This window comes from Eutrigla gurnardus, assembly GCF_963514095.1.
Source record: "Eutrigla gurnardus genome assembly, chromosome: 6".
Classification (NCBI taxonomy): Eukaryota; Metazoa; Chordata; class Actinopteri; order Perciformes; family Triglidae; genus Eutrigla; species Eutrigla gurnardus.
In genome coordinates, this window is record NC_139920.1 from 7,344,164 (window position 1) to 7,370,419 (window position 26,256).

General features: G+C 44.5%; 2 protein-coding genes across 2 annotated transcripts in view; one reads left to right on the plus strand and one right to left on the minus strand.

Moving 5' to 3' along the window:
* The window catches only part of magoh (mago homolog, exon junction complex subunit), a 106,795-nt gene that overhangs the window by 25,741 nt on the left and 54,798 nt on the right, over nt 1-26,256 (minus strand). The gene's annotated exons all lie outside the window — the stretch shown is intronic.
* slc1a7b (solute carrier family 1 member 7b) overlaps nt 1-26,256 on the plus strand; it is a 63,666-nt gene that overhangs the window by 22,611 nt on the left and 14,799 nt on the right. The window contains exons 2-3 of the mRNA XM_084010704.1: nt 6,403-6,482; nt 21,904-22,119. Coding sequence (XP_083866830.1) covers nt 6,403-6,482; nt 21,904-22,119 — 296 coding nt within the window. The remainder of the gene's footprint in view (nt 1-6,402; nt 6,483-21,903; nt 22,120-26,256) is intronic.

Sequence of the window (26,256 nt, forward strand, 5' to 3'; positions counted from 1 at the left end):
TACAAAACGCGTCCTAAAAGCAGCACCTGCACGTATCTCATTCACCTCAATCACGAGAACAGCAGCCGACACTCGGATTGCCGGTAGCGTCTATAAACAAAAAAAGGAAACGAGAGACCCAGTTGCGTGATCCATACATATCCGGTTCATAGGCTAACTATTTACCACACCACAACCGGATTAATAAAACGCCTATTCAATAAAGCACAGCCAAAACATACCTTGTTCCTTCTCCCATCGGGATCGCTGAACGCAGACCCAGGCTCGTCCCTCGCACGGACAGCGTCACCGTCGGCGAGCACTCAACGACCACTAGCCCAATGGAAACACAATTAAATCCCCCGTAGTGCACTGGCCAAATAACTATCATAATTCCCCAATGAGGTAATTAAGACATACCTTGCGCTGCGACCCACACCTCTAAACACTGCCGCTACCGGCACGAGGACCCCGTGTGCCTTACCGGCATGAGGACCCCGGGTGCCTTTACACCTGCCTGATCGCAACCGCCCACCGGTCCCACCCCTATTAGGTGACGTCAGCGGTACGGGGAAAGAGAACGTGTAACAGGGAACATCAGCACGAGACCGAGAGAGAAGACCTAATCCCACAGGCCACATATACATATATAAATATGGGCTGAATATGTACAGAATGTGTAGCGAAAGGGCAGCAGTGTACAGTGCAACAGTGTACAGTACAAGGGGACTAGCTGTTCATTAGCTTGATGGCAGAGGGGAAGAAGCTGTGTTTGTGTCTGGAAGTATTGGCATACAGTGATCTGTAGCGTCTGCCAGAGGGGAGGAGTTCAAAGAGGTGGTGCCCGGGGTGATTGGGGCCACTGATAATCTTCCCAGCCCGCTTTTTGGTTCTTGCAAGATACAAGTCCTGAAGGGAGGGCAGGGGGATGCCAATGACCTTCTCCGCTGATCTGATGATGCGCTGGAGTCTGTTTATCAAAACTCAAAACTCTAAGACGCGCTGCTTGGAATCCAGCCGGTAAATACACACCTGAACACCGCCGATTTGTCGGCACTCTTGCCCCCAAGGCTGTCTGAAAAGCCCTTGGAGCTCACACAAACACCGGCCAGCCCACGGCCACGCGAACCCACAATTACGCACCGCGCACCCGAACCTCTGCTCCGTCCGGAGAACCGGAAACCCTCGGAAGCATTGCGGGGGATTCCCTCCTGACACCACCAGTCTCCGTTTGTTCGGTCCCGGTTCTCAGCTCCAGCGGGGGCAATCTCGGTCTCCACAGACACTCGTTCACGTTCTGCCCTTTGAGCATTCCTCTCGCGCAATTCTTCCTCTGTATATTAAGGCTCGTACAGGTACGGTTGGGTTTGGGTGGAAAAAAACTCCTCATCAGAGTCTTCAAAAGTTTCAGTATATTCTCCAAAAGCGTCCATTTCTGTGAGATTGAAGAAACTAGTACTGCAGGCTACTCTGCGTCTGTAGCAATTACAGCAGGTAAACAAACTATTATAGAACCGGTAACTTATAAGTGCTAGGTGATATCAGTCCGCCATAGCCTACTAGGAAGTATGACACGCTGCTGCTGCTGCTGAGACATAAATCCTTAAAAATGCAAGGTTGGTTTTATTTCAAACATTCTATCAACACATATGTACAGTGTTGGGAGTAACGCGTTACAAAAGTAATGCATTACTGTAATGCATTACGTTTTGCTGTAACGCGGTAATGTAAGGCATTACAAAAAAAAAAACTGGTAATATTTTACTCGGTACAAATCTCAGTAACGCGCGTGCAATGCATTTTAAACCCGAAATCAATTGACTCTACATTCGCGATCGCGAGATGGGCATACGCTCCACTTTTGGAAAAGCGTGAAAGCCGGTCCGTGTAACTCTACACTATGGGCCCTAGTTTCGTGGCGCAGCGCAGGGCTGCGTAGGGTGGCGGAGCTGGCGCAATGCAAGTTTCGACCCGCGCAGCCTTGCGCACTGTCAGTTTGGCAGTTTGGTGGATTGCCTGCGCCAAGATGGGTGTGGCGGCGCAGCAGGGGGAGGCGTCACAGATTCAGCTTGGCGTAGCGGAAGTTTCGTGGCAAAAAGCCTCGCCGAGACTGCGCTGAAAGCTCGCCAGCTCCAACCTGGTCTACTTTCGGCGCAAGGCGCAAGGCGTAAATAAAGTCCATTCATTCAATGCGAATCACAGCTGGCGGAGTGGAAGTTTGGCTGACTGCGCACAGTGCGCACACGTCACCGAGACCTCACAGGCAGGATTCCACAGTTCCAGGCACATTTAAATGCAATACATAATCACAACAAACACTATTTAATGCAACTAATTGAATCAACACGTGAATTTATATCTATATAGATTGTCCCGTCACATCTGACGTCAGATCAAAGGCGGATGGCACGCGTAATGGAAACTCAGCCTCTCGGACCAAAACATCTCCCTCTCTCTCTCCTGTTTTTTATAATATCGGCATTGTTATTATTATGACTATACGCACGCACAGCGCGTGATGAGCGTGGTGGGAGCGGCGGCGCTGCTTCTGTCATCGGGTTGTCAAGTGACGGATCTTGCACTGAAGGTGCGTGTCCACAGGGGCGATTTTAAACGCGAGTGGACGCGCCGCTTCCCGGTATTGCAGGCTTGGCAGGCTGCCACGAGAGGATGATTGACAGGCGCTCTCCTTTAAACAACAACTTTTTGCGAGTTTTCGCGAGCGTTCCCGAGGCGGCGAGTCGAGCCCGGCGCCTCTGATTAGCATAAAGTAGATTCGACTTCAACTTTAGGCAAATGAGGAGCGGCCAACTCGCGCGCCGTCTCTCGACATTCGCCGCGACGCTACCAGAATGCATTGCACAGCTTTTCACATAGACAATGAATGGGACGCGGGGAAACACCGCTGCCTGTGGACACGCACCTTGAACCTCCCCTAACGCATTAAAGGAGAGGAGAGGAGCTCATTTGATTGGTGAAGATCTGAATGGCTGTATTAATCCCAGTCCATGCCTCGTCTCCTCCTCGTCTCCCACTCACGCCTTCTTCTCCTCCCTCTTTCCCACTTGCGCCGGTGGGCGAGACGGAAGGCGTGCCTGCGCAAGCCTGCGCGAGCCTGCGCGAGCCTGCGCGAGCCTGCGCGGCGCACGAAACTTGCAAAGTCCAGGCGGACACACCCCGTCGGCGCGGCGCAGGTGTGCTGAAAGCTGACTGCGCCTGGTCTACGAAACTAGGGCCCTATGTAAGCGCTGTTGTTAGCAGGCTCCATGAGCTGGACACCGACTCACGGAGCGGCTCCCGGTCGGTCAGAGCGCAGCCGACCCGGCACACCGAGGATCAACAGCTGAGGGGCGGCGGCTCCGATTCTCCCCGTCGGTTTTGAACCGCTTTTATGTCCGCGTCATAACGCTTTTGGTGCGAGTTTAAAACAGTAGGTTAATTTCAAAACGCGAGTGTCAGACGCTGTCAGAGCGTTAATGAACAGTGTTTTAGAGCTCCCCTAAATGTCTCAGGTAGGCTTTCAGGTAATTTTGCAGCATACAGCGCCTTCAAGGTCATTAAAAAAGACAAACGGCAAATCTGGAATGAAAAATGGCCCTGTTATTTCATCCCCGAATCCCATTCATGAACACAATATCTAATATCAGTTAACGAGTCGTTTCGTCTCGTTCTTTTATTTTGAAGCGAATAACATCACATCCTGCTGTGTAATGAGCTGCATTGAACACAAGAAGATCTATTGAGAACAATAGAATTTCCTTTTATTTTTGCGAAAAGTATTGCAAAAGTAATGTAAAGTAGTGTAATGCCTTACAATTCAAAGACAGTAATATTGTAATGTAACTAATGACTTTGAAATGACAGTAATAATGAATAAATAATACATTACACTTTTGAAGTAACTTGCCCAACACTGCATATGTATCGATAATCTGCCCTTTCAATTGATTTGCCTCGGGTGCACTGTGGAGTCAGTATGAGTGTTTTTAATGCCATGCTAACTAGAACCATTGACTTGCGCTAGCCATAGCATAAGCGAACTCGGCAACTAGAAGAACTGAATGAAATTTCTTGAAAACGTCTCCAGACGTCTCGAACACACCGGCTCACTTGGAAAATAGGTCTTATGTCCAAAATTCTGAACTATCCCTTTAAATGAGAATTTCCGTGTTATTTTGTTGACTGTGTTCGATAGCACTAAAGGTTTACAGTTAACAGGCTGCCGTATACTGTATGTGTATGCATGTCTTTAGTGAAGGAGTTGACCTTAAAATATTTGTTGGATCTCACCGGCTGAACTCACCATATATGGACGTGTCTTACATTATCAGGTCATGTTGTGGCATAGTTAAATAGTAAAATACATTTTTATAATAATTTCGTTGATGGAAAGGTTTGCTTTGTTGCTACTTTCTTTCTCGTACATGCATTTATTAAAGCTAATCAGTGTATTTAGATCAAATTGTGTGGGATGTCAGGATGACATTCATATTAAATAATCACTCAGCTGAGTTCAGAGGATTTCCTTTCAGCAGGGCAGCTGCTTTCAGAGAAATGGTTATAATTATGTCCACGTTGAGACTGCCCAGCAACAAATGGCAGCCAATGTCATCACTAGCTGCTGAATGTAGTGAAGCATTCAGCAGGAGTCAGATGTTTCCTTCAGGTGTGTGTGAAGGGTGCCGCTGCGCCACTGCCGCCGCTGTTGCTGCTTTGTACATGTTCTGAAGTCCCAGATATGCCGGGAAACCAAACGGCGTCCTATCGGAGTTCAACCAGAGGTGCTCAGTGAATTTCACCAAGATGTATTCACTGTATCTGACACTTCAGCTGGTTAACCACTGCTGGATGAACACAAAATAAACTATTTAGCTAGGATTTAATAGCAATAGCTAAAAAACAGATGCTCAAATCACACTGATTGTGATTTGTACAAAGTCTGAATCATGCTAACAATGCATGACAAATGCTCGTTTTCTGAAGGGAGTTTGGATCGATCAGCGCTAGGCTAGGCTAACGTTACAGCTGCTCCTTCAACACATAACAAATATGGCACTCCAGAAACTCCAGATATCACATATATCTTGCTCCAACAAATACTTAATTCTCTTGCGCAGTGACAAACAAATGCATATCTGATGACGTAGTGGTGTGAAACGAGGCTTTTCTACATCTTGTTCAAACCATCAAGCTGAAAGTGAGAAATATATCTGCATATTTCTATTTCTATATAGAAATATAGTTCTATGTAGAAATATGAGGGTAATCTCAGTCAGCATCTCTCTCTCCCCTCTTACCGTGCACATGCATGCAGGAGTGACACAGTTACTATGGTTACGTACATGTGTCTCTAAATCCTTCTTGCAGTTTCCATAGCAGCATCAATCTAACTGATCAACACAAGTGTAGTCGGCTGTTTCTTGACTTCATCCAAAAGTTTAAGTGTTGCAGGAAATGTATTTAAATTACATTCATTTTTATTTTTTATATCCCTCATTTGCTCCCCTCTTTAAAAATATAACTAGCCACCAAAGTGAGAAGCATAGATTTATTATACGGTTTTGAAGAAAAATATGTCTGGAGCGTATGTCAGAAATTGTACCCCATAAATACAAATTAGCAAAAAGACAGAATTTCAGAAAGGGGACAGGAAGGGGTTGAATGGTTAGTGGCTTCTGATTCAGCAACATCATGACATCTGTGGCGACAGGAGGAGAATCTCCGGACTGATTTCAGGCCACTGATTCAGGACACAGCATCACATGGATTTCTTGCCCAAGTTGAAATCGGTTTTCAGGCATTCGTCTCATTCACGTGACATAATCAGCATCTGTTCACATCTTTGCACTGACTTAGTGCGATCCCACATGAAAAACATGCTTTGTGTTTGGTGTGAACACAGAAACAAATAAATGTGCATGTCCAGTCTGACTTTTGATGCTCTGTAACAAAGAAACATAAAACTAATTTCTATTATTTGGAAAATGGTATGCCGACAAGGAAGATGAAAAGTACATATGTGTGTGTCTGTGTGTGTGTGTGTGTGTGTGTGTGCGTGCGTGCGTGCGTGTGTGTGTGTGTGTGCGTGTGTGTGTGTGCGTGTGTGTGTGTGTGCATGTGTGTGTGTGCGTGTGTGTGTGTAGTGTTGTATTATATTGTCCCAAAGTGAAGGGAGTAGAGGATTCAAAGATGGCAGTGGTCCATTGGTACATTCACAAAGCAAATCAAACAAAATGGCCTCAATGAAGGAAAATGAGAGAGGAAAAAAAGTTATCCTTCAATCTCTTCAGTCACTTCTGTCCAGACATCCTAAAAATGCCATCTTATTGTTCATTATTTTGTATGAAACAGCTAATTCAATGCACCTCCTCAAATGACCTGACCAAATGACCTCAACAATTTGTTTTTCTCTCATGCTGACAGGAGGTGAAGTACTTTCAGTTTCCCGGAGAGCTACTGATGAGGATGCTGAAGATGCTGATCCTCCCACTCGTCGTGTCCAGGTACTGACATCGGTCTCCTGCAATTCATTATAACCCTTGCAGCTTTACATAAGAGGAGTTTCACGGACATTCTCCTGTCATATCCTGTAATTTCACATCAAAGAACTTTTGCGTGCACTAATAAAGCCCTTTCAATTTTGCCATTGAAATCCACATTCAATCCAAGTATCAAAAAAATATGTTTCAAAGTGCAATGAACAGCTTTGGGAGCCGAAACATGTAATTCTCCGATCACACTTTTCGAAAACAAACCAGGCCTACAAAAGAATAAGGAATTACTAACTTCCACTATAATTTACCTTTTAAAAATAAATAAAAGTTGTCTCTTGAAAAAAGTTGTATCCCTGATATGGATGTGTCCATATCAGGGATAACCACGACCGCCGTTGGTCGCATCGGTCCTGCCTGGCCGATCGCTCGAGCTCACATGCGGCGATTCAGAGGCCAAGTGCTTGCTAGAAATATGTGCAGACACGACTTGTCAGTAAAGTTACAGTCATGTTCTCTGTGTTGTTTGGCATATACGAGGCATTCGGGCCGTGGCGCCAAAAAGTCACTGTCTGCCTTTTCTCAGTCAAGAAGGCCATCAAATTCGAAATGTATTTTACATTCCCACTACATATATGACCAACAATCCAGATTCATGTTTCCACCGGTGAAGTATTCCTTTATCTATGGTGCGTGCCCGTTTTTTGCATGGCCACCTTCAGAAAGGGCTGATTGCTTTGCTCCTGGTATTGCTGCTTGCTTGCAAGCTTGGCCATGAAGAAACACGCGTGCTGAGGACCACACATTGCTTGTTGACTCAACGGATGCATAAAGAGAGCTGGATAAAAGGTTCCCATGAAAGTTGCTCTCTGGTGATATGCAAAAGAAATATACGGATACAGAGATTAATTTTCCTGATCTGTTTGTTGTTGTATTAGATACTTTGATTCACACAGCACTGTCGCTATTACTATCTATTCATCACCCTCTGAATGTGCATGTGTGTGTGTGTGTGTGTGTGTGTGTGTGTGTGTGTGTGTGTGTGTGTGTGTGTGTGTGTTATATTCTGTCTCTGAATGAAAGCAGTGCGGGATTAAGCATCTTTACATTCACAAGAGAAATCCAACAAAGTACTAATACTGATCTGATGCCAGCCTGGCTCTGTGATTAAAATGTTGTTTATGTGGTTGCCAGTCGCCCCTCTGGTGGGAAAATACTCATAATACTACTCTGACTCAACGGCTTACATGTGAGGACTTGCCAATACCGTGTACCGATATCAGTGCTCAATAATACCATTACAGTTAACAATTATGATTAATTTCCATCTTCCGACTGTAACAAGTGAAATATATTGATGCAGTAGGAGAGGCAATATTAATAGTTAACCGTTAACCATGCTGTCCGTTCCACAGTTGAAAGGCAGAGCAAAACGTAAATGAGAGCGCTGGGCCACCTAAAAGGTCAGCCCACGTTAAGTGTGCCTGAGCCGGAGCGGCTGCTAATTTCAGGGTTAACTGCCTTCACATGAATCGTCAGCAGGCTGACAAGGAAGCCACGGTAACTTAGCTTCGGTCTCCTTGCAGTTCTTGATCAGTTGTTGTAAATATATTCACGAGAAAAAAAAACGACACCCACTTCACTGCTACGTCCGCAGCTGTAACGTTACTGCTGACTTCATATTCGTCATCAGTAAATCTCAATGGGGCACACATTAATTAGTATGACACAATCTAAAATAATTCAGGAGACCTGTTACTACCACTTCGTTAAATGGTTGCAAATTAAAAAATCAAATTTATTGAGGTAGATGCAACTTTTAAGTTGTAAACATTATTTCGATGAGTTGTGTTGACATAATAATGTTGGTAGTTACGTTGCTCTACCTCCGGCTGTGGCTCAGAGGTAGAGAGAGTCGTCGTCAAATTGGAAGATCGGCGGTTCGAATTCCGGCTATTGTGAGACATTTAAACTCAAACTTTTGTGTAAATTAATTTCAAACTAAATTCAAGTCGCAATTACTTAATTAAATTGGCTTGATGACTTAATTTTTTACAACCTTAAGTTCAGGATTTCAAGTCCCCTCCCCTGCCAACTCAACACGCCTGGACAAGTTCACAGTTAAGAGTCAGAGAACCTGTCAGCTGAACAGATACCTTACAAAGGAGATTTTCAAGGTGAGCATCATTCATTTTCAAAACATTTTGACTAAAGCAATGAATTTGGGCATATTCTGAAAACAACTGTAAATACAGTTGATGGAATATGTTGTACTACTACATGTAGCTAACCCTATTCATATTTAGTAGAGCTGTCAATGTTCCTCTATATTGTCTACCGCTTATCCTGTATTCAGGGTCGCGGGGGGGCTGGAGCCGATCCCAGCGGTCATTGGGCGAAGGCACCTACGGGCAATTTAGAGTCATCAATTAACCTATCCCCATCCTGCATGTCTTTGGACTGTGGGAGGAAGCCAGAGAACCCGGAGAGAACCCACGCTAACACGGCTAACACGGGGAGAACATGCAAACACACAGAACTAACCCGGGCCCGACCCGGGAATCGAACCCTCTTGCTGTGAGGCGAAAGTGCAGCACTTGTTCCTCTATAATACTATTCAAATTTCATTATGTTTGTGTGTATTTGAATTATATTCAAATATTTATTGCTCAAATTCAGCTTATTATTAATATGAACTACACTGGACAGGCTTTTACGTTGAAAAAGCCATTATTTGACTTCCTGTCCACTAGAGGGCCTTCCAAAAACATTAACAATATGTTGAATTACCAACAGCTTTATATATAAGTAATAATTAAGAAAGTAAAACAACAACATTGCCGTTCTCCTGGAGACGCTGTGTCCCTGTTGCTATAGCTACGCCCTCCTTGTCTCACCGTCAGCTCTACTTTCACGTTCTCACGTAATCCTGCTGCTGGTCTCGTTCCGGATGAATCAGTCGATGGAGACGGGGGTCGATCTAGCTAGCAGTAAGCAGCATGAATGCATCTTTGTCATGATGTCTTCGCTTCTAGCCTTTGTGTCGTGTTCGTTTCTCCCCCCTTACTTTAGTGTTCCCGGTCAAATTTGACCGGCCTGTTTTAACTGCTCTTACATTAACACAAAAACCACTGATCATCACCAAATTTATTTTACTCCCCTTTAAGCTGTTAACAATGTCTCAGACTACTGGTTTACATGAATAACTGCAGTGAATATTGAAATTGTACACTTTATTCCAAAATGTGCGTGTATTGTAAAAAAAAAAAATCAAAACAGAGACCAAATTCACAAAACATCAGAACATCAGCATGAACACATCATCCATGTGTGAGTGTGTGTGTGTGTGTGTGTGGGGTGTGTGTGTGTGTGTGTGTGTTTGTGTGTGTGCGTGTGTGTGTGTGTGTGTATGTGTCTTCACACACAGGATTGGCATTTTGCAATCAGGTCGGAATGCGCCTTGCAAACGTAGGCAAGGTCGGAAAGTTGTGAAGTTCTGTCATCAAATCGGATAACTTGTGAGTGGACATGAAACTGTTGCAGGGACATAGTTGATGAGAATATAGGCCTCCCTGACTCCGCATCCCACAGACCTTTTGTAGCCTCATTGTTGGATCGATATACTCCTGCTGAAATCAACAGACCCATGTAGGCTTGGAGGTCTACCTGGTTCAATGCTTTCCATGGGTCTGCAAACACACGCCTCCCCTCCAGGTTTGTCATCAGTATAATTTCCATAATGGACTCTGGTAAAAAGAGTTGGAAGCTGGACTTGTTGTCATCCACATGAGATGTTGTGTTCCGTGTTGGCCCTGGCGTCATCCTAACAATATCCTAAACTCTTGCTCTGCCTCCTCTGTCCTGGGTGGATGAATACCAGAGCAAGTTAGCATCCTTGGACTGGAATGTCATCTCAGGTGCCTCTTCCCCAGGTGCCTCTTCCTCAGGTGCCTCTTCCTCACATCTGTTGACTGGTCTGTCTCACAATGGTCTGGATCAAAATCAGGATCGATGTTGTCTTCTATTTCTGAGACATCCTCCTCTATCTCCGGTTCAACTTCAATCCCTTCTTCATCAGTTTGAAAAAAAAAGGTCAAGAGCCTCTCTGGCAGAAAATCGTCTGATCAGGCGCCTACTCATTGTGTTCAGAGTAAAATGACAGCAATACGCAAATAAAGCTTTATATAGGTGGTCTGTGTGAAGATATGAAACATTTTGTATCGGAAAGTGTGGTTCACGTAGGGGAGAGGCACATAAGCGCAGGAAAGAGGTAAGAAGAGGAGACACCTAATTATTCAGTCTGAAAGGGGTTCAAGTGGGGTGTAGTGTGTGTGTGTGTGTGTGTGTGTGTGTAGTGGCGGTGGTGGATTTGTGGTTGTATACTATCTGATGGATGAACACAAACTAGGGTCACCCATTCATTTCCTATGGCGGTCATTTTTGACCGGGAACACCACAGGTGTTACAAAGTTGATTTAACCACTCAAAATTCAACGAAAGTGGTGATCATCAATTGTATATGTTCAAATGCGTAGTGTGGAGGATATCACAAGGCCTTGAGACAATAAAATGTAAAACACAATATTTATGATTGATGAAAGTAGGAAATCGGTTAGATTTGACCCGAACACGACAGAAAGGCTAGAGGTCCGTCGATATCTTTGTATTCATTTCACGTGCTGCCACGCGGTTATCTCTGCGTGTGTTATGTCCGTGTGTGTTAAACTTTATTGTTCATCAGACTTCATGTGTCAAAAGCATCCGTTTATGCAAGTAGGCCAAGGCGAGGAGGGCATGATTTCCTCACGTTTGAAAACACGTTTATAAAAAAAAAGGATACTAATATATTAATTTCAGCATTGGAATAGTAGTGAGTTTTTTTACTACTTGAATTATATTCAATTCCCAAAGTTCATTCCAACAGCCATAATATTTAGCAGTGAAATTTGCCAGAGTATTTTGTTCCGTCGAACCTCCAGCACCTTCCATAGCCTTGTTCCTGAGCCATTTGCCACGTGTGTATTTCTGTGTATTTGTTCCTCTGAAGAAGAGTGATTTTGATTTTGTAAAGTTTTTGGTCAGTATTTAAGTTTGAGCGTTCAGAGCCTTGTTGTTTTTCCTCCCAGTGGAGCGTCCTTTGTTTGTACCTTTTTATAATTCAGTTAAGTGTAGTTAAGTTTGTTTCCTTGATCCTCCATGTGAGTGACTTTTTGTTGTATTTTCCCATAGAGCTAGTTTTTCTCGAGAGTAGTAAAGAGTAGTTAAGTTTGTAGCCTTTCCCCTTGATCCTCCTAGCGAGTGACTTTTTGTTGTAATTTCCATAGAGCTTATTTCCCTTAAGAGTAGTGTAGAGTTAGAGTTTTTTTCCTCCTTCGGGAGTGACTTTCTGTTTTATTGTGTTGTTGCTGGTTTTTGTTTTCCTAGCCCTCGTCCTTCTGACGATAGAATATTTATAGCCGAATTGCTTTGCCTACACTCATTTCTGACAAGGTGCAAGTATAACCAGAATAAAGCCTGTCAATCTGCTCCCATCTGCACCTCTCCTTTGTCTGAGTCCTGACAGATAATATATAACACATTTTGTCTGGAGAAAGGAAGGAAGCTGCTTTGTCTCTTGTTGGTAAGTCAGAAACTAATTGTAGATTTGGGTTTAGGCATTGTGTGAGTAAAGCTAGTTGTAACATTTAGTCTTGTGTTAGCTTGTTGTTTAAATTCTTGTGAAGCTGTCTATGCTAAGTGAGTAATCAGCTAGTTTCAGCCAGCTCAGCTGTAGTAAATAGACTTGATGGGAGGGAGGGGTCACAGTCAGAACTTAAAGGACTGCCAGTGAATCTCCTTCAAACCACATTTTGTCTGGAGAAAGGAAGGAAGCTGCTTTGTCTCTTGTTGCGTCAGCTGCAGCGTCAGGCCATCAGAACGAAGACATCTGAACAAAGACAAAGGGAGTCTATCTGTGGGAGTCCACTGAGGTAGGCATAACATCTAACCCCCCCCCTCGCAGCCATGTGTCTTATCCCAGTCAGGACATCACACTGGAGAAGATTTTACCGAAGACCCTTCACTCGAGGCTGTAACCCATCCAATCTCTGCTACCCACCATTCTCCACCGGTAAGGAACTTGAAGTACTAGGGGGGCTGTGGAACTGCCAGTCTGCAGTCAAGAAGGCGGACACCATCTCAGCCTATGCCTCCCTGCAGACTCTCTTCCTGGCCCTTACGGAGACCTGGATCACCCCAGAAAACACTGCCACTCCAGCTGCCCTTTCAACTGCCTACTCGTTTTCACACTCCCCAAGACGAACAGGGCGAGGAGGAGGAACTGGGCTCCTCATCTCACCCAGATGGTCCTACCAGGTCCTTCCTCTGGACCACCTACCCCAATCTACACTTGAATTCCACGCCGTCTCTGTCACCCTTCCTTTCAAACTCAACATCATAGTGATCTATCTCCCTCGGTGACTTTTTGGATGAGATGGATGCCCTCCTGAGCTGCTCCCCTGATGATGGCACACCACTCGTCGTCCTCGGTGACTTCAACATCCACCCGGGAAAGCTGCATTAATCTGAATTCATTGACTTCTTTTCCGCATTTGACCGTACACTCTCCCCCTCTCCACCAACTCACCAGGCCGGGAACCAACTTGACCTTGTCTTCACAAGATCCTGTGGCATCTCGGCACTATCTGTTACCCCGCTCACCGTGTCCGACCACCACTTTGTGACTTTCTCCCTCCCCATGAAGCCCAGCACATCCCTCCCCTCTACGCCTCAAATGGTCATCAGCTGCCGCAACCTGAAATCCCTCACTCCCTCCGCTCTCTCCTCAACTGTTATATCCCTGCTACCATCCTCAGAACAGTTCTCCTTAATGCCTACTGAGGAAGCCTCCTCCATCCTGATGTCCTCACTCTCCTCTTCTTTGGACACTCTCTGTCCCCCAATCTCACGATCTGCGCGATCATCTCCCTCCCCTCCCTGGCTGTCTGAACCTCTGCGAACCAACAGATCATTGTTGCGAGCGTCAGAGAGAAAATAGAAGAATTCGGGCCAGCACGAGGACCTTGCTCACTACCACCACCTCCTCTCTGACTTCACCTCAACTGTTTCCACAGCTAAATCTGCCTTCTACCTGGCAAAGATCAACTCTTCTGCCTCCAACCCCAGGAAACTCTTCTCCATGTTCTCCTCCCTCCTCACCCCTCCTACCCCTCCCCCCCTTCCTCCCTTACTGCCGATGACTTTGCAACTTACTTTACCAAGTAAGTAAATGACATCAGCTCCTCATTCACGCCTATTCCCTCCCAGAAGACATCTCCCCCAACTCTCAACTCGGATGGTCTTACCAGCTTTAGCCCCCTCACCTCTGAAGACTTTCACGCACTTGTTACGTCTAACCGTGCCACCACCTGCTCCCTCGACCCGATTCCCTCCTCTCTTCTCCAGGACATCTCACACGACATCTTGCCATTCCTCACCACCCTGATCAACTCCTCCCTCACCTCAGGTGTCATTCCAGCAGATTTTAAGACAGCTACCGTGAAGCCTCTCCTTAAAAAACCCAGGAACGTGCCGCCTACAACCAACTGTCATCCTATCTCTCACAGAACAACCTCCTAGACCCTAATCAATTAGGATTCAGGACTGCTCACTCCACTGAGACGGCCCTCCTCACAGTGACCGAGTCCCTGCGAGACGCCAGAGCCTCATCCCACTCCTCCGTTCTCATTCTCCTCGACCTATCTGCTGCATTCGACACAGTCAACCACCAAATCCTCCTCTCCACTCTGGCTGAACTTGGCATCACTGACTCTGCTCTCACCTGGTTTACATCATACCTGACAAATCGCACCTTTCAGGTCACATGGAATGGCTCTATGTCCAAACCCTGCTCTCTGGACACGGGTGTCCCTCAAGGCTCAGTATTAGGACCGCTTCTGTTCTCACTATACACCAGATCACTAGGTTCTGTTATCACATCGCATGGATTCTCCTACCATTGCTACGCAGATGATACCCAGCTGTTCCTCTCTTTTCCCCCGTCCTCTGACACTCACATTGCAACTCGCATCTCGAACTGTCTGGCTGACATCTCTGTCTGGACAACTGCACATCACCTCAAGCTTAACCTGAATAAAACCGAACTCCTCTTCATCCCAGAGAAAGACTGCCCTTGCATGGACCTGTCGGTCACTGTCGAGGGCATCACAGTATTGCTGTCGTCAACTGCGAGGAACCTGGGTGTAATCCTCGATGACCAACTATCCTGCACCCCCAACATCACTGCTGTGGCCCGATCCTGCAGATTTGCCCTCTACAATATCCGCAGGATTCGGACCTTCCTCACAAAGGATGCAACGCAACTCCTGGTCCAAGCACTGGTCATCTCCCGCCTTGACTACTGCAACTCTCTCCTGCGATTAAACCATTGCAGCGTATCCAGAACGCTGCAGCACGCCTTATCTTCAATCTACCCAAATTCTCCCATGTGACCCCCCTCCTCCGTGACCTCCACTGGCTCCCTGTTGCAGCACGCATCCAATTCAAGATGATGACACTGGCCTTCAGGGCCATCAATGGAACGGCACCTGTCTACCTTCAAACACACGTCAAACCTCATGCCCCGAAGCGAGCACTTCGCTCCTCTACTTCAGCTGGCCGGCTGGTACCACCATCGCTGAAATCAAACAAATGTCGCTCAGCAAAGTCCAGACTCTTCTCTGTTCTGGCGCCTCAGTGGTGGAACGAACTCCCGACCAATGTCAGGACAGCAGAGTCATTTGCGATCTTCCGAAAAAGGCTCAAGACTCACCTGTTCAACCTCTTCACCTCGACTCTCAGATGAGGACCTAACACTTGTTCTATTTTTAGCTCTTACTTTATCGGCAATGATACGTTGTGGTTTCTTTGTTTCCTTCTTTTGACAAATGTACTTATTGTATGTCGCTTTGGACAAAAGCGTCTGCTAAATGACCTAAATGTAAATGTAAATGTATATGCTCTGAATCTGAGATATTGCAAGGAACTTAAATGTACTTTTGAAGTGTTTCAGTAGATGTTTCTTGACATTGATTGACTGAAAGCAAGTGCAAAAGTAATGTGTCTCAAAAACAGTATTTTCTGAAGATCTGACTATTCCACTGAAGAGGCTACAAATCTTGTTCTGACAGTATAGAAAAAACAAAGATACTTACACGCTTAAAGCTCTAGTCTACGATTTGAAAGGTTTGAAAAAAGCATCCCCCCTCCCCACACACACACCCCTCCCTTCTGTGCTCCTCCAAGCTCTATCGTTCTCCCTCGCAGCCTCCCACCTCCCTCTTATTTTATGAAAATAGTTCACCGAAATGTGTTTCTGAAAACATTTTAGGCGAGAAATAAGCTATGCAGTTGCTGAATCTGTCTTTAATTTAGATAGACAACGGTCAGTTTAAAAGATTAGGCTTCTTACATAGACAATGAATGGGAACATTCCCTCCGCTTATGAACTCAGGCAGGACGCAGTTTAGTTTCCCGGTGTGTCCGGGACATCCACAACATGTACAAAGCAGTAATAGTGTTTATTGCGGCCACAATCCCCCTTCCCTCCCCGCTGATGCCCCAGCCTCAGCCAGAATCTCACTCTGAACTCATGTGAGAGCCCTGCTCCATACGTGAACTGCTCAGGGCAACAAGCGTCTTGTCCGCTCGTAGTTTCAAACGTGGAGGTGAGTCGGGACGTGACGTGAACAGGAGCTGGAGAGTGAGCGAGGATTGGATCGGAACATTTAGCCAATAGTAGCCATGCGGACCAGATGGCTACTATTGGCTAAAATTTGGCTGTGAAAAGTGAAAAATCGTAGACTAGGCAAGGCAAGGCAACTTTATTTGTATAGCACATTTCATACACAAGGCAGACTCAAAGTGCTTCACATCATACAACAAAGTGAAAAAAAAAAGAATTAAAAGAAAATAAAGGCAAATTTAAAAATGCATTACAGAAAGAACGGAGAATAAAAACATATTTGCAATAATTAAAAACAGTGCAGACATTAAAAGATTTAGCAGAAAGCTATGGTGAACATAAAAGTTTTCAGTCTAGTTTTAAAAGTTGTCAGAGTTGGGGCAAGTCTTACATCTTCAGGAAGTTTATTCCAGCCATTTGTTGCATAGTGACTAAATTATGCTCTCCCGTGATTGTTGTTTACTCTGGGAATCACTAACAGATTGGTCTCAGAAGATCTTAGTGGTCTAAAAGGCTTATGTAGTGGGAGCATATCAGTGATATACTTCGGTCCTAGACCATGTAGTGATTTATATGTGAGCAGGAGGATTTTGAAATCAATCCTCTGACATACAGGGAGCCAATGTAAGGATTTAAGAATTGGTGTAATGTACTCACATTTTTTGGTCTTTGTAAGAACTCTAGCAGCAGCGTTCTGAACAAGCTGTAGCTGCCTGACAGTTTTTTTCGGAAGACCTGCAAGGAGACCATTACAGTAGTCTAGCCTACTAGTAATAAAGGCATGTACAAGTTTTGAGCTGACATGAGCCCTCTAAGTCTTGCTACATTTTTGAGGTGATAGTAGGCTGATTTTGTTACTGATTTAACGTGACTGTCGAAATGTAAATCAGAATCCATAATAACCCCAACATTTCTGGCTTTGTTTGAGGTTTTCAGGGACAGAGAGTGAAGGTGTTGAATTACTTTAAACCTTTCTTTTTTAGCACCAAAAACAATTATCTCAGTTTTGTCCTCATTTAGTTGTAGGAAGTTTTGGCACATCCAGTCTTTGACTTGCTCAATGCACTGGCACAGAAGATCTATGGGGCGATAGTCGTTTGGTGATAGTGCTACATAGATTTGGGTGTCATTGGCATAGCAATGGTGGTCAATGTTATTATTTTGCATGATTTGTCCTAGTGGGAGCATGTAGATGTTGAATAAAGTCGGCCCCAAGATTGAACCTTGGGGGACTCCACACGTTACATTGGTAGGTTCTGATACAAAGTCGCCAATGGAAACAAAATAGTTCCTATCTTGTAGATATGACTTGAACCAGCTTAAGACTGTGCCTGAGAGCCCCACCCAGTTTTCCAACCTGTCCAAGTGGTCGACAGTGTCAAATGCAGCACTGAGGTCTAATAGCATTAATATTGAAGTTTTGCCAGAGTCTGTGTTAAGACGGATGTCATTTACAACTTTAATAAGGGCCGTCTCGGTGCTATGAAAAGGTCGAAATCCTGACTGGAAGTTGTTGTGGCAGCCAGTTGAAGCCAGGAAGTGATTTAGTTGTTGGAGGACAACTTTCTTAATTATTTTACTTATGAAGGGTAGATTTGAAATTGGTCTGTAGTTGTTGATAATAGAGGCATCTAGGCTCCGCTTTTTTAGAAGAGGTTTAATGACTGCAGTTTTGAAGGCCTTTGGGAAATTTCCTGATTGAATGGAGTTATTAACTATTTGCAATACGTCTATTGATAGGCAGTCAAAAACATTCTTAAAAAAGTTGGTAGGTAAAGCATCAAGGCAGCAGGTGGATGATTTTAGATTTGTCACCGTTTCCACTAGAGTTTTAGAGTCTATGGCATTAAAGCTTGCCATGATTGCTGTGTTACTTTTGCCTGAACAGGGTGGTGATCCAATTTTTTTGTTTGAGATATTGATGGCGCGTCTGATGCCTTCAATTTTACATTTACATTTACATTTAGGTCATTTAGCAGACGCTTTTGTCCAAAGCGACTTACAATAAGTACATTTGTCAAAAGAAGGAAACAAGGAAACCACAACGAATCATTGCCGATAAAGTAAGAGCTAAAAGTAGAACAAGTGTTAGGTCCTCATCTGAGTAAACTAGTAGTTCAAGAGCAACAGTGCTACGATCAGAGTGCTATAGGTAAGGGTGTTTTTTTTTTTTTTTTTGGGGGGGGGGGGGGGTCATGCTAGTCGAGGTGAAGTCTGAACAGGTGAGTCTTGAGCCTTTTTCGGAAAATGGCAAATGACTCAGCTGTCCTGACATTAGTCGGGAGTTCGTTCCACCACTGAGGCGCCAGAACAGAGAAGAGTCTGGACTTTGCTGAGCGACATTTGTTTGATTTCAGCGATGGTGGTACCAGCCGGCCAGCTGAAGTAGAGGAGCGAAGTGCTCGCTTCGGGGCTTGAGGTTTGACCAGTGTTTGAAGGTAGATGGGTGCCGTTCCATTGATGGCCCTGAAGGCCAGTGTCATCGTCTTGAATTGGATGCATGCTGCAACAGGGAGCCAGTGGAGGTCACGGAGGAGGGGGGTCACATGGGAAAATTTGGGTAGATTGAAGATAAGACGTGCTGCAGCGTTCTGGATACGCTGCAATGGTTTAATCGCAGAGGCCGGGAGTCCAGCCAGGAGAGAGTTGCAGTAGTCAAGGCGGGAGATGACCAGTGCTTGGACCAAGAGTTGCGTTGCGTCCTTTGTGAGGAGGGTCCGAATCCTGCGGATGTTGTAGAGGGCAAATCTGCAGGATCGGGCTACAGCAGTGATGTTGGGGGTGCAGGATAGTTGGTCATCGAGGATTACACCCAGGTTCCTCGCAGTTGACGACGGCAATACTGTGATGCCCTCGACAGTGACCGACAGGTCCATGCGAGGGCAGTCTTTCCCTGGGATGAAGAGGAGTTCGGTTTTATTCAGGTTAAGCTTGAGGTGATGTGCAGTTGTCCAGACAGAGATGTCAGCCAGACAGTCCGAGATGCGAGTTGCAATGTGGGTGTCAGAGGACGGGGGAAAAGAGAGGAACAGCTGGGTGTCATCTGCGTAGCAATGGTAGGAGAATCCATGCGATGTGATAACAGAACCTAGTGATCTGGTGTATAGTGAGAACAGAAGCGGTCCTAATACTGAGCCTTGAGGGACACCCGTGTCCAGAGAACAGGGTTTGGACATAGAGCCATTCCATGTGACCTGAAAGGTGCGATTTGTCAGGTATGATGTAAACCAGGCGAGAGCAGAGTCAGTTAATTTTATTAGTATAAAAGAATGCAAACTCATTGCATTTCTGCGTGGAATGGAGTTTAGCTGGTATTTGTGTTGGGGGGTTGGTCAGTCTGTCAACAGTTGCAAATAGGGTTTTCGCCTTATTAGTGTTGTTGTTTATGATATTGGAGAAGTATGTTTCTCTCGCACTTTTTAAGACTAAATTGTAGGCCCGGAGGCTCTCTTTATAGATGTCATGGTGAATATGAAGTTTAGTACTCCGCCAGATTCGTTCAGCCTTCCTGCACTCTCTTCTCTGGGCTGTCACAACAGCAGCTTTTCTCCAGGGTGCCTTTTGCTTACCAGAAATCGTTTTGAACGTAGCAGGTGCAATGACATCTATGACATTCAAAATTTTGGAATTAAAGATGTTTACAAGATCATCAGCATGACATGGGTTTAGAGGTGGTAACAAGGAGATGGCATTTTTAAAGAGTACATTGGCATGTTCATTGATGTACCGCTTTTTGACCTTATTTGATTCGGTTTGTGTATCAGGAATGAAAGAGATATTAAAGAAAACACAGAAGTGATCAGACAATGAAGGATCAGTCACAAAAACATCAGAAACATGGAGACCTTTTGTGATAATCAGGTCCAGGGTGTGTCCCTTACAATGAGTAGCCTCTTTCACATGTTGAGAAAGGTCAAATGTGTCTAGAATATTAAAAAGTTCTTTTGCACCCTTGTCATTCAAATCATCAATATGAAGATTAAAGTCACCGGTTATAACTAGGCAGTCGAAATCAGTGGAGAGCTAGACAATAATTCAGTAAAATCATCGAGAAAATGTGATGAATATTTAGGTGGCCTGTAAATAATTAACAGGAGAACTCTGGGAGAGCATTTCAACACAGCACAAAGATATTCGAATGATGGAAAAACACCAAGTGACATCTGTTTCCCCTGAAATGTATTTTTAAATATAGCAGCAACCCCTCCACCTCTTTTCCCAGATCTAAGAACATCAATAAAATTATAGTTGGGGGGTGCTGTCTCGATCAGAATGCTTGCACTGTTATTTTGTTCTAGCCATGTTTCAGTTAAAAACATAGTCAAGTTTAGAAGTGGTAATAAAATCATTGACTAAGAATGATTTGTTATTAAGAGACCTAACATTTAGCAGACCCATCCTGATGGTGTTATTGACAGGCTTTGAGGTTGACTTTGATTTTGAGAGAACAGGAATGAGATTGGTTAGGTTAGCTGTGTGTTCAAGTTTCCCAATGTTTACTCTCTTAGTAGTCACAACAGGAATGCAGAAGGATTCTAGAGCTTTAATGTTGTAAGCTTACTTATGTGATTACATGTTTAGTTCAGGTAAAGTAGCTCTTGAAAAATCCCATCGCATGTTGGGTTTGGCTGTTATCTCCACTCAGGTTTTGAAGTGGTACCAATTATTTAGGAGGTATTTAGATGTGTTCCAAAATCTTTATTTGATCCTAAAATGGGTGTTCAAGTGAATGACCAAGCATTGTGTGATAAAAAGTTTCAGTCTGTTTAAAGACGTGTGCAGTTTTTGTACATTTATCTAAATGTTTTTTACTATATTGTGATACAAAAAAAGGTTGCAGGACCAAATACAAGTTGTCACAAGATTGCTGCAAACTTTAGAGATGAATGGGAGCTTCATGGTTTCCAGTTCTACTTCCTTTTCAAATTTCAACGTCTCCAACTGTATTTGCAAGCAGCAACTCCTCCTGTTGTTCAAACGTTAGAGTTCCAGGGTTAGGCATCACACTGGTCACCGGACTGCTAACTGGCTGCCGGCACAAGACTCCAGTCTCAAACAGACCATCCTTTAAACATGTTCTCACACACTACTTATCAGGAATGTCAACGTCATAGTGCTCTGCAATCCTCAGAAGTTGTTATTTAGTACACTGCTCTGGCAAAGACTGGCAACAGTGTGAAGAAAGCAACAAGAAGACTGGCAACCCTCTCACAACCACTGAGATGCTCCAGAGCTAAAAGCTCAACCCACCTTCGCCACCACCTAAAGTAGTCACCACGAGTCCCCTAGAGGAACCTGCTGCCAGGCCTAACAGGGGAGAAGGAGCTCACCACAAAGCCTCAGTCAAGTCCAATCAAGCTCACGACAAACTAACAGAAAGGGACCCCCCTCCAAAAAAAAACAACAAAAAAAAGCTATGTCCAAAAACAACTAGTGTAACACTCCGACAAGGCAAACCAAAGACCATTGTCTGCTGCAGTACGAAGAAGCACCAACCTTAGCCGGGCCAATTTACCAGTTGACAGTTGAAAAGTTGATATTTAGAAGATACACAATTCTGCACCTCACAAGATTACCAACATTAGTTGTCAAATTGGGGAGAATGCGGGAATTGGTTGTTTGCTGATTGGCACATTTGATTTTACAGTGTTCAACATGCATTATGAACATATAGCACTAACTATGATCTAACTTGGATGCTTCCTCTTCCAGCTTGATGTCAGGACTGGCAGCCCTCGACGCCAAGTGTTCCAGTCGTCTCGGCCTGATCACAGTGTCCTATTACCTGTGGACCACCTTTGTGGCTGTGGTAGTGGGAATCATCATGGTGTCCATCATCCATCCAGGGGGTGCAGCCCAGAAAGAGGACTCCGAGGACAGTGGCAAGCCTATTATGAGTTCTGCTGATGCCCTGCTGGACCTAATCCGGTAAAACCACCATGAAATCTGACTATACACATCCCCTCTATGAACAACTAGTTCATGATTCTAACAGATGTAAGCAACCCTCGGTGCATAGCAATTTCTATCTAATCGTTTTTGTCAGACAGACAGTACAAGTGGAGCACATGCTGTTCAGTTGTTTGGATGTAAAGAAATGTCTTCAGAGCAGAAGAGGTCAAGAGCTCTATTCATCAGTGCCTTCAGTCTGTAATTCAGCTCACACCAGGGAGTGATGATGAGCATAAAACAAACAGGGCTTTGGAGGGCTGCAGATGTAACATAACACTCCTCAGAAATAACATCCACTGAAAGCATACAGATTAGTTCTGTGCTGCAGGGGATTTGTCTTGTCAGGGTTAAAGGTGATGTATGGATCTGAATTCTGAAGAAAGATAGAGATATAAGTGGGTGTGTATACATATACAGTAGACATATATGGACACAATATATATTATTTAATTATATTAATCGGATCCAGTCAGTCCTATTTTCTAGTTTTTGAGTGTTTTACTTTACTTTACAATATTCTGTGGTAAAAATCTTAGCACTGTCGCTCTTAACGTACTACTTTACTCAGATGAGGACCTAACACTTGTTCTATTTTTAGCTCTTATTTTATCGGCAATGATACGTTGTGGTTTCTTTGTTTCCTTCTTTTGACAAATGTACTTATTGTAAGTCGCTTTGGACAAAAGCGTCTGCTACATGACCTAAATGTAAATGTAACTGTAAGGTATATTTCAACTTCCATCAGGGCAGCTCATTCATGACTTCACACCTCCTGTTCTACAGTATCAAAGAACACTTGTTAAGAACTACCTAAAATAACAGAAAACATCTTTGTGAAAAATGTATTTGACGTATAATTTGACTTTTTAGTCAGTTAATCATAACATGGAGGGGACAGGGTTTGTGCCTTGTACTGTAAAAGATGTTACATTTCCCCTAACGTAATGTCCAAGTGGGAGATGTAGGGCCCTAGTTTCGTAGACCAGGCGCAGTCAGCACTCCGCCTGGACTTTGCAAGTTTCGTGCACCGCGCAGGCTCGCGCAGGCACACCTCCCGTCTCGCCCACCCACGCAAGTGGGAAAGAGGGAGGAGAAGAAGGCGTGAGTGGGAGACGAGGAGGAGACGAGGCGTGGACTGGGATTAACACAGCCGATTCAGATCTTCACCAATCAAATGAGCTCCTCTCCTCACCTTTAATGCGTTAGGGGAGGTTCAGTGCAAGTTCCGTCACTTGACAACCCGATGACAGAAGCAGCGCCGCCGCTCCCACCACGCGCATCACGCGCTGTGCGTGCGTATCATAATAATAACAATGCCGATATTATAAAAAACAGGAGAGAGAGAGGGAGATGTTTTGGTCCGAGAGGCTGAGTTTCCGTTACGCGTGCCATCCGCCTTTGATCTGACGTCAGATGTGACGGGACAATCTATATAGATATAAATTCACGCGTTGATTCAATTAGTTGCATTAAATAGTGTTTGTTGTGATTATTTATTGCATTTAAATGTGCCTGGAACTGTGGAAACCTGCCTGTGAGGTCTCGGTGACGTGTGCGCACTGCGCACCGTCAGTCAAACTTCCACTCCGCCAGCTGTGATTCGCCTTGAATGAATGGACTTTATTTGCGCCTTGCGCCGAGAGTAGACCTGAGGGGTATTCCACCAAACTCGCTAATTAAAGCGGCACTTACCTGGTTGAGCCTGGTTAGAACTAACGCCAACTTCCACTTGCGGCTAAACCCGTTCCATTAACGCATTTCAGCCGCGCCTTGTTAAGGCTAATTCAAGCCAGGTTAAAGTTGTCTTGTGTTACGCGCGTTCACGGGATATGAAGCCAGACCAGAACCGTGAATGTCGAATCATTGAGAAAATGGCAGAAAAGACCAGAGCAAAAATTATTGATGGAACTGTATGAGGAGTACAAACCCATCATAACCAAAAAAGGGAATACTGTAGTGATAAATAAAAATCGCGAGGCTGCTTGGGCAAGAATTGCCGAGCAATTAAATACGGAAGTACCGTTAAGAGTAACATGTTCTAATATAACACTGACAACAATTTCTCGAACATGAGGATAGTGTAGAGGTAACGCGCCGGCTTTGCATGCGGCCGGCCACGGTTTAATTCCCGACTATGGAACTTTGTGAAACTTCTTTCTTTGGCCGGAACTCTCTCTCTCTCTCTCTCTCTCTCTCTCTCTCTCTCTCTCTTTTTTTAGATAGGCCTAGTAAATGCATCTACATTGATCAACTCATTTATCTCAACAATTCAATGAACACATTCAATGAACCTATTAATGAACTCACTGACATTCTCACTCACATTCTCTGATCTAAAGACAATTATACAGGCAAAAAAAAAAAAAAAACACACATGAGATGTCCTCGTGGCAGGTGCATCACCACTCACCCAACTGAGGACTTTAGATAATGATATGGCCAGTCGGTCTTAAACAAAATAAACGATTTATTCATATTTTTTTTAATTGCAAGCATGTATTTTTAGACGCTTGATGAAAATATAGTCTGTTTGTACTTCATATATGTAATTTTGGTCATTTTTGGTCTTTCACGTGACGAAATCACGAGGACTAGGCTTGGCGGAACCTTCTGCTGGTACAGTTGTTTCCGACAGACGGACTTCTCTGAAACCCCCGCTAAAGTAAGCCTGATGGTTAGCCTGCCCTGGGACAGGCTAGTTTGGTCGGATAAATTCCCATGGTTACTTAGCGGAGAGTGCCTCAAGTCACGTTGATGGAACGCAACTCTCGCTAAAGGTAGCGAGGCTTATCGAAATTAGCCAGGCTTTGCACTTAGCGAGTTTGATGGAATACCCCTCAGGTTGGAGCTGGCGGGCTTTCGGCGAAGTCTCGGCGAGGCTTTTTGCCACGAAACTTCCGCTACGCCAAGCTGAATCTGTGACGCCTCCCCCTGCTGCGCCGCCACACCCATCGTGGCGCAGGCGATCCACCAAACTGCCAAACTGACCGTGCGCAAGGCTGCGCGGGTCGAAACTTGCCGAAACTTGCATTATGCCGGCTCCGCCACCCTCCGCCGTCCTGCGCTGCGCCACGAAACTAGGGCTTTTGCATTAAAAAAACTTAGCTTATAAGCAAAATAAAGAAATCATTTTTGAAAATAACAATATTTTTTCTCCTGCGCACAAAATGTGTACCGAAACAGAACTGAAACCGTAACCCAAGAACCGAGATACGTATTGAACCGTGGCTAACTGTATTGTTGCATCCCTTATAACTACTGACATCATCAGGGTTATTTTCAAACTGGAGTTCATGTGAATCTCCTTTAAAGTCAAGCAAATTAAATTTAAAGAGTATATATCTGTGGCATATTTATGAGTAAAACAGGAATGGCAGATAGTTGCAGATTGATGGATGGAGACATGTCATGATATTATTGGTTGGTTAAGAAATATATATTGCATATATTGTTGTTGTTAAATGAGTTCACAGTATGCCCAGGGATGTGATCTAAGAGGTATTTGTTATTTCAGCTGGACTTTAATGTCATTGCAGGATTGGGCTTGATCAAGCTGCAGTGTTAATTTCGTTAACGAAAACTATGACGAAATATGTTCGTCAAAAGCATTTTTTCTATGACTAAGACGAGACGATGACGAGCTAAAAATAGATCCTTGATGATAAAAACTATGACGAGATGTCTGCTTTGTTTTCGTTAACGAGACGGGACGGGACTAAAATCGATCATTATTTTCATCCGCCATCTTGCTAGTGTCGTATAGAGTTACGTTTATGCATCGGACGCTCGTAGTGGCTCCCGTAGCGGCTTTTACAGCCAATCGGAAAGCCTGATTTACGCTTGGCCGTGAGTTGTTGTGTTTTCCCAAACGGGAGACACGGAGGAGTTCACAGCAGAGCAAATGACGGTCAAAGAGTTATTGTAGTGATAGAGAAAGTTAAATACATAAATGGCACAGAAGAAGTACACTATATACACACATATTTAGGGCAGGGAGTGGAAAGGACCATTCCTGGCAACAAAACCGCCCATGGACACTACTCAAAATAATATCCATATTTCATAGACAGAAGCAGCTAGAAGCTTGATGGAATGGAATTGTCCTGTTGTAAT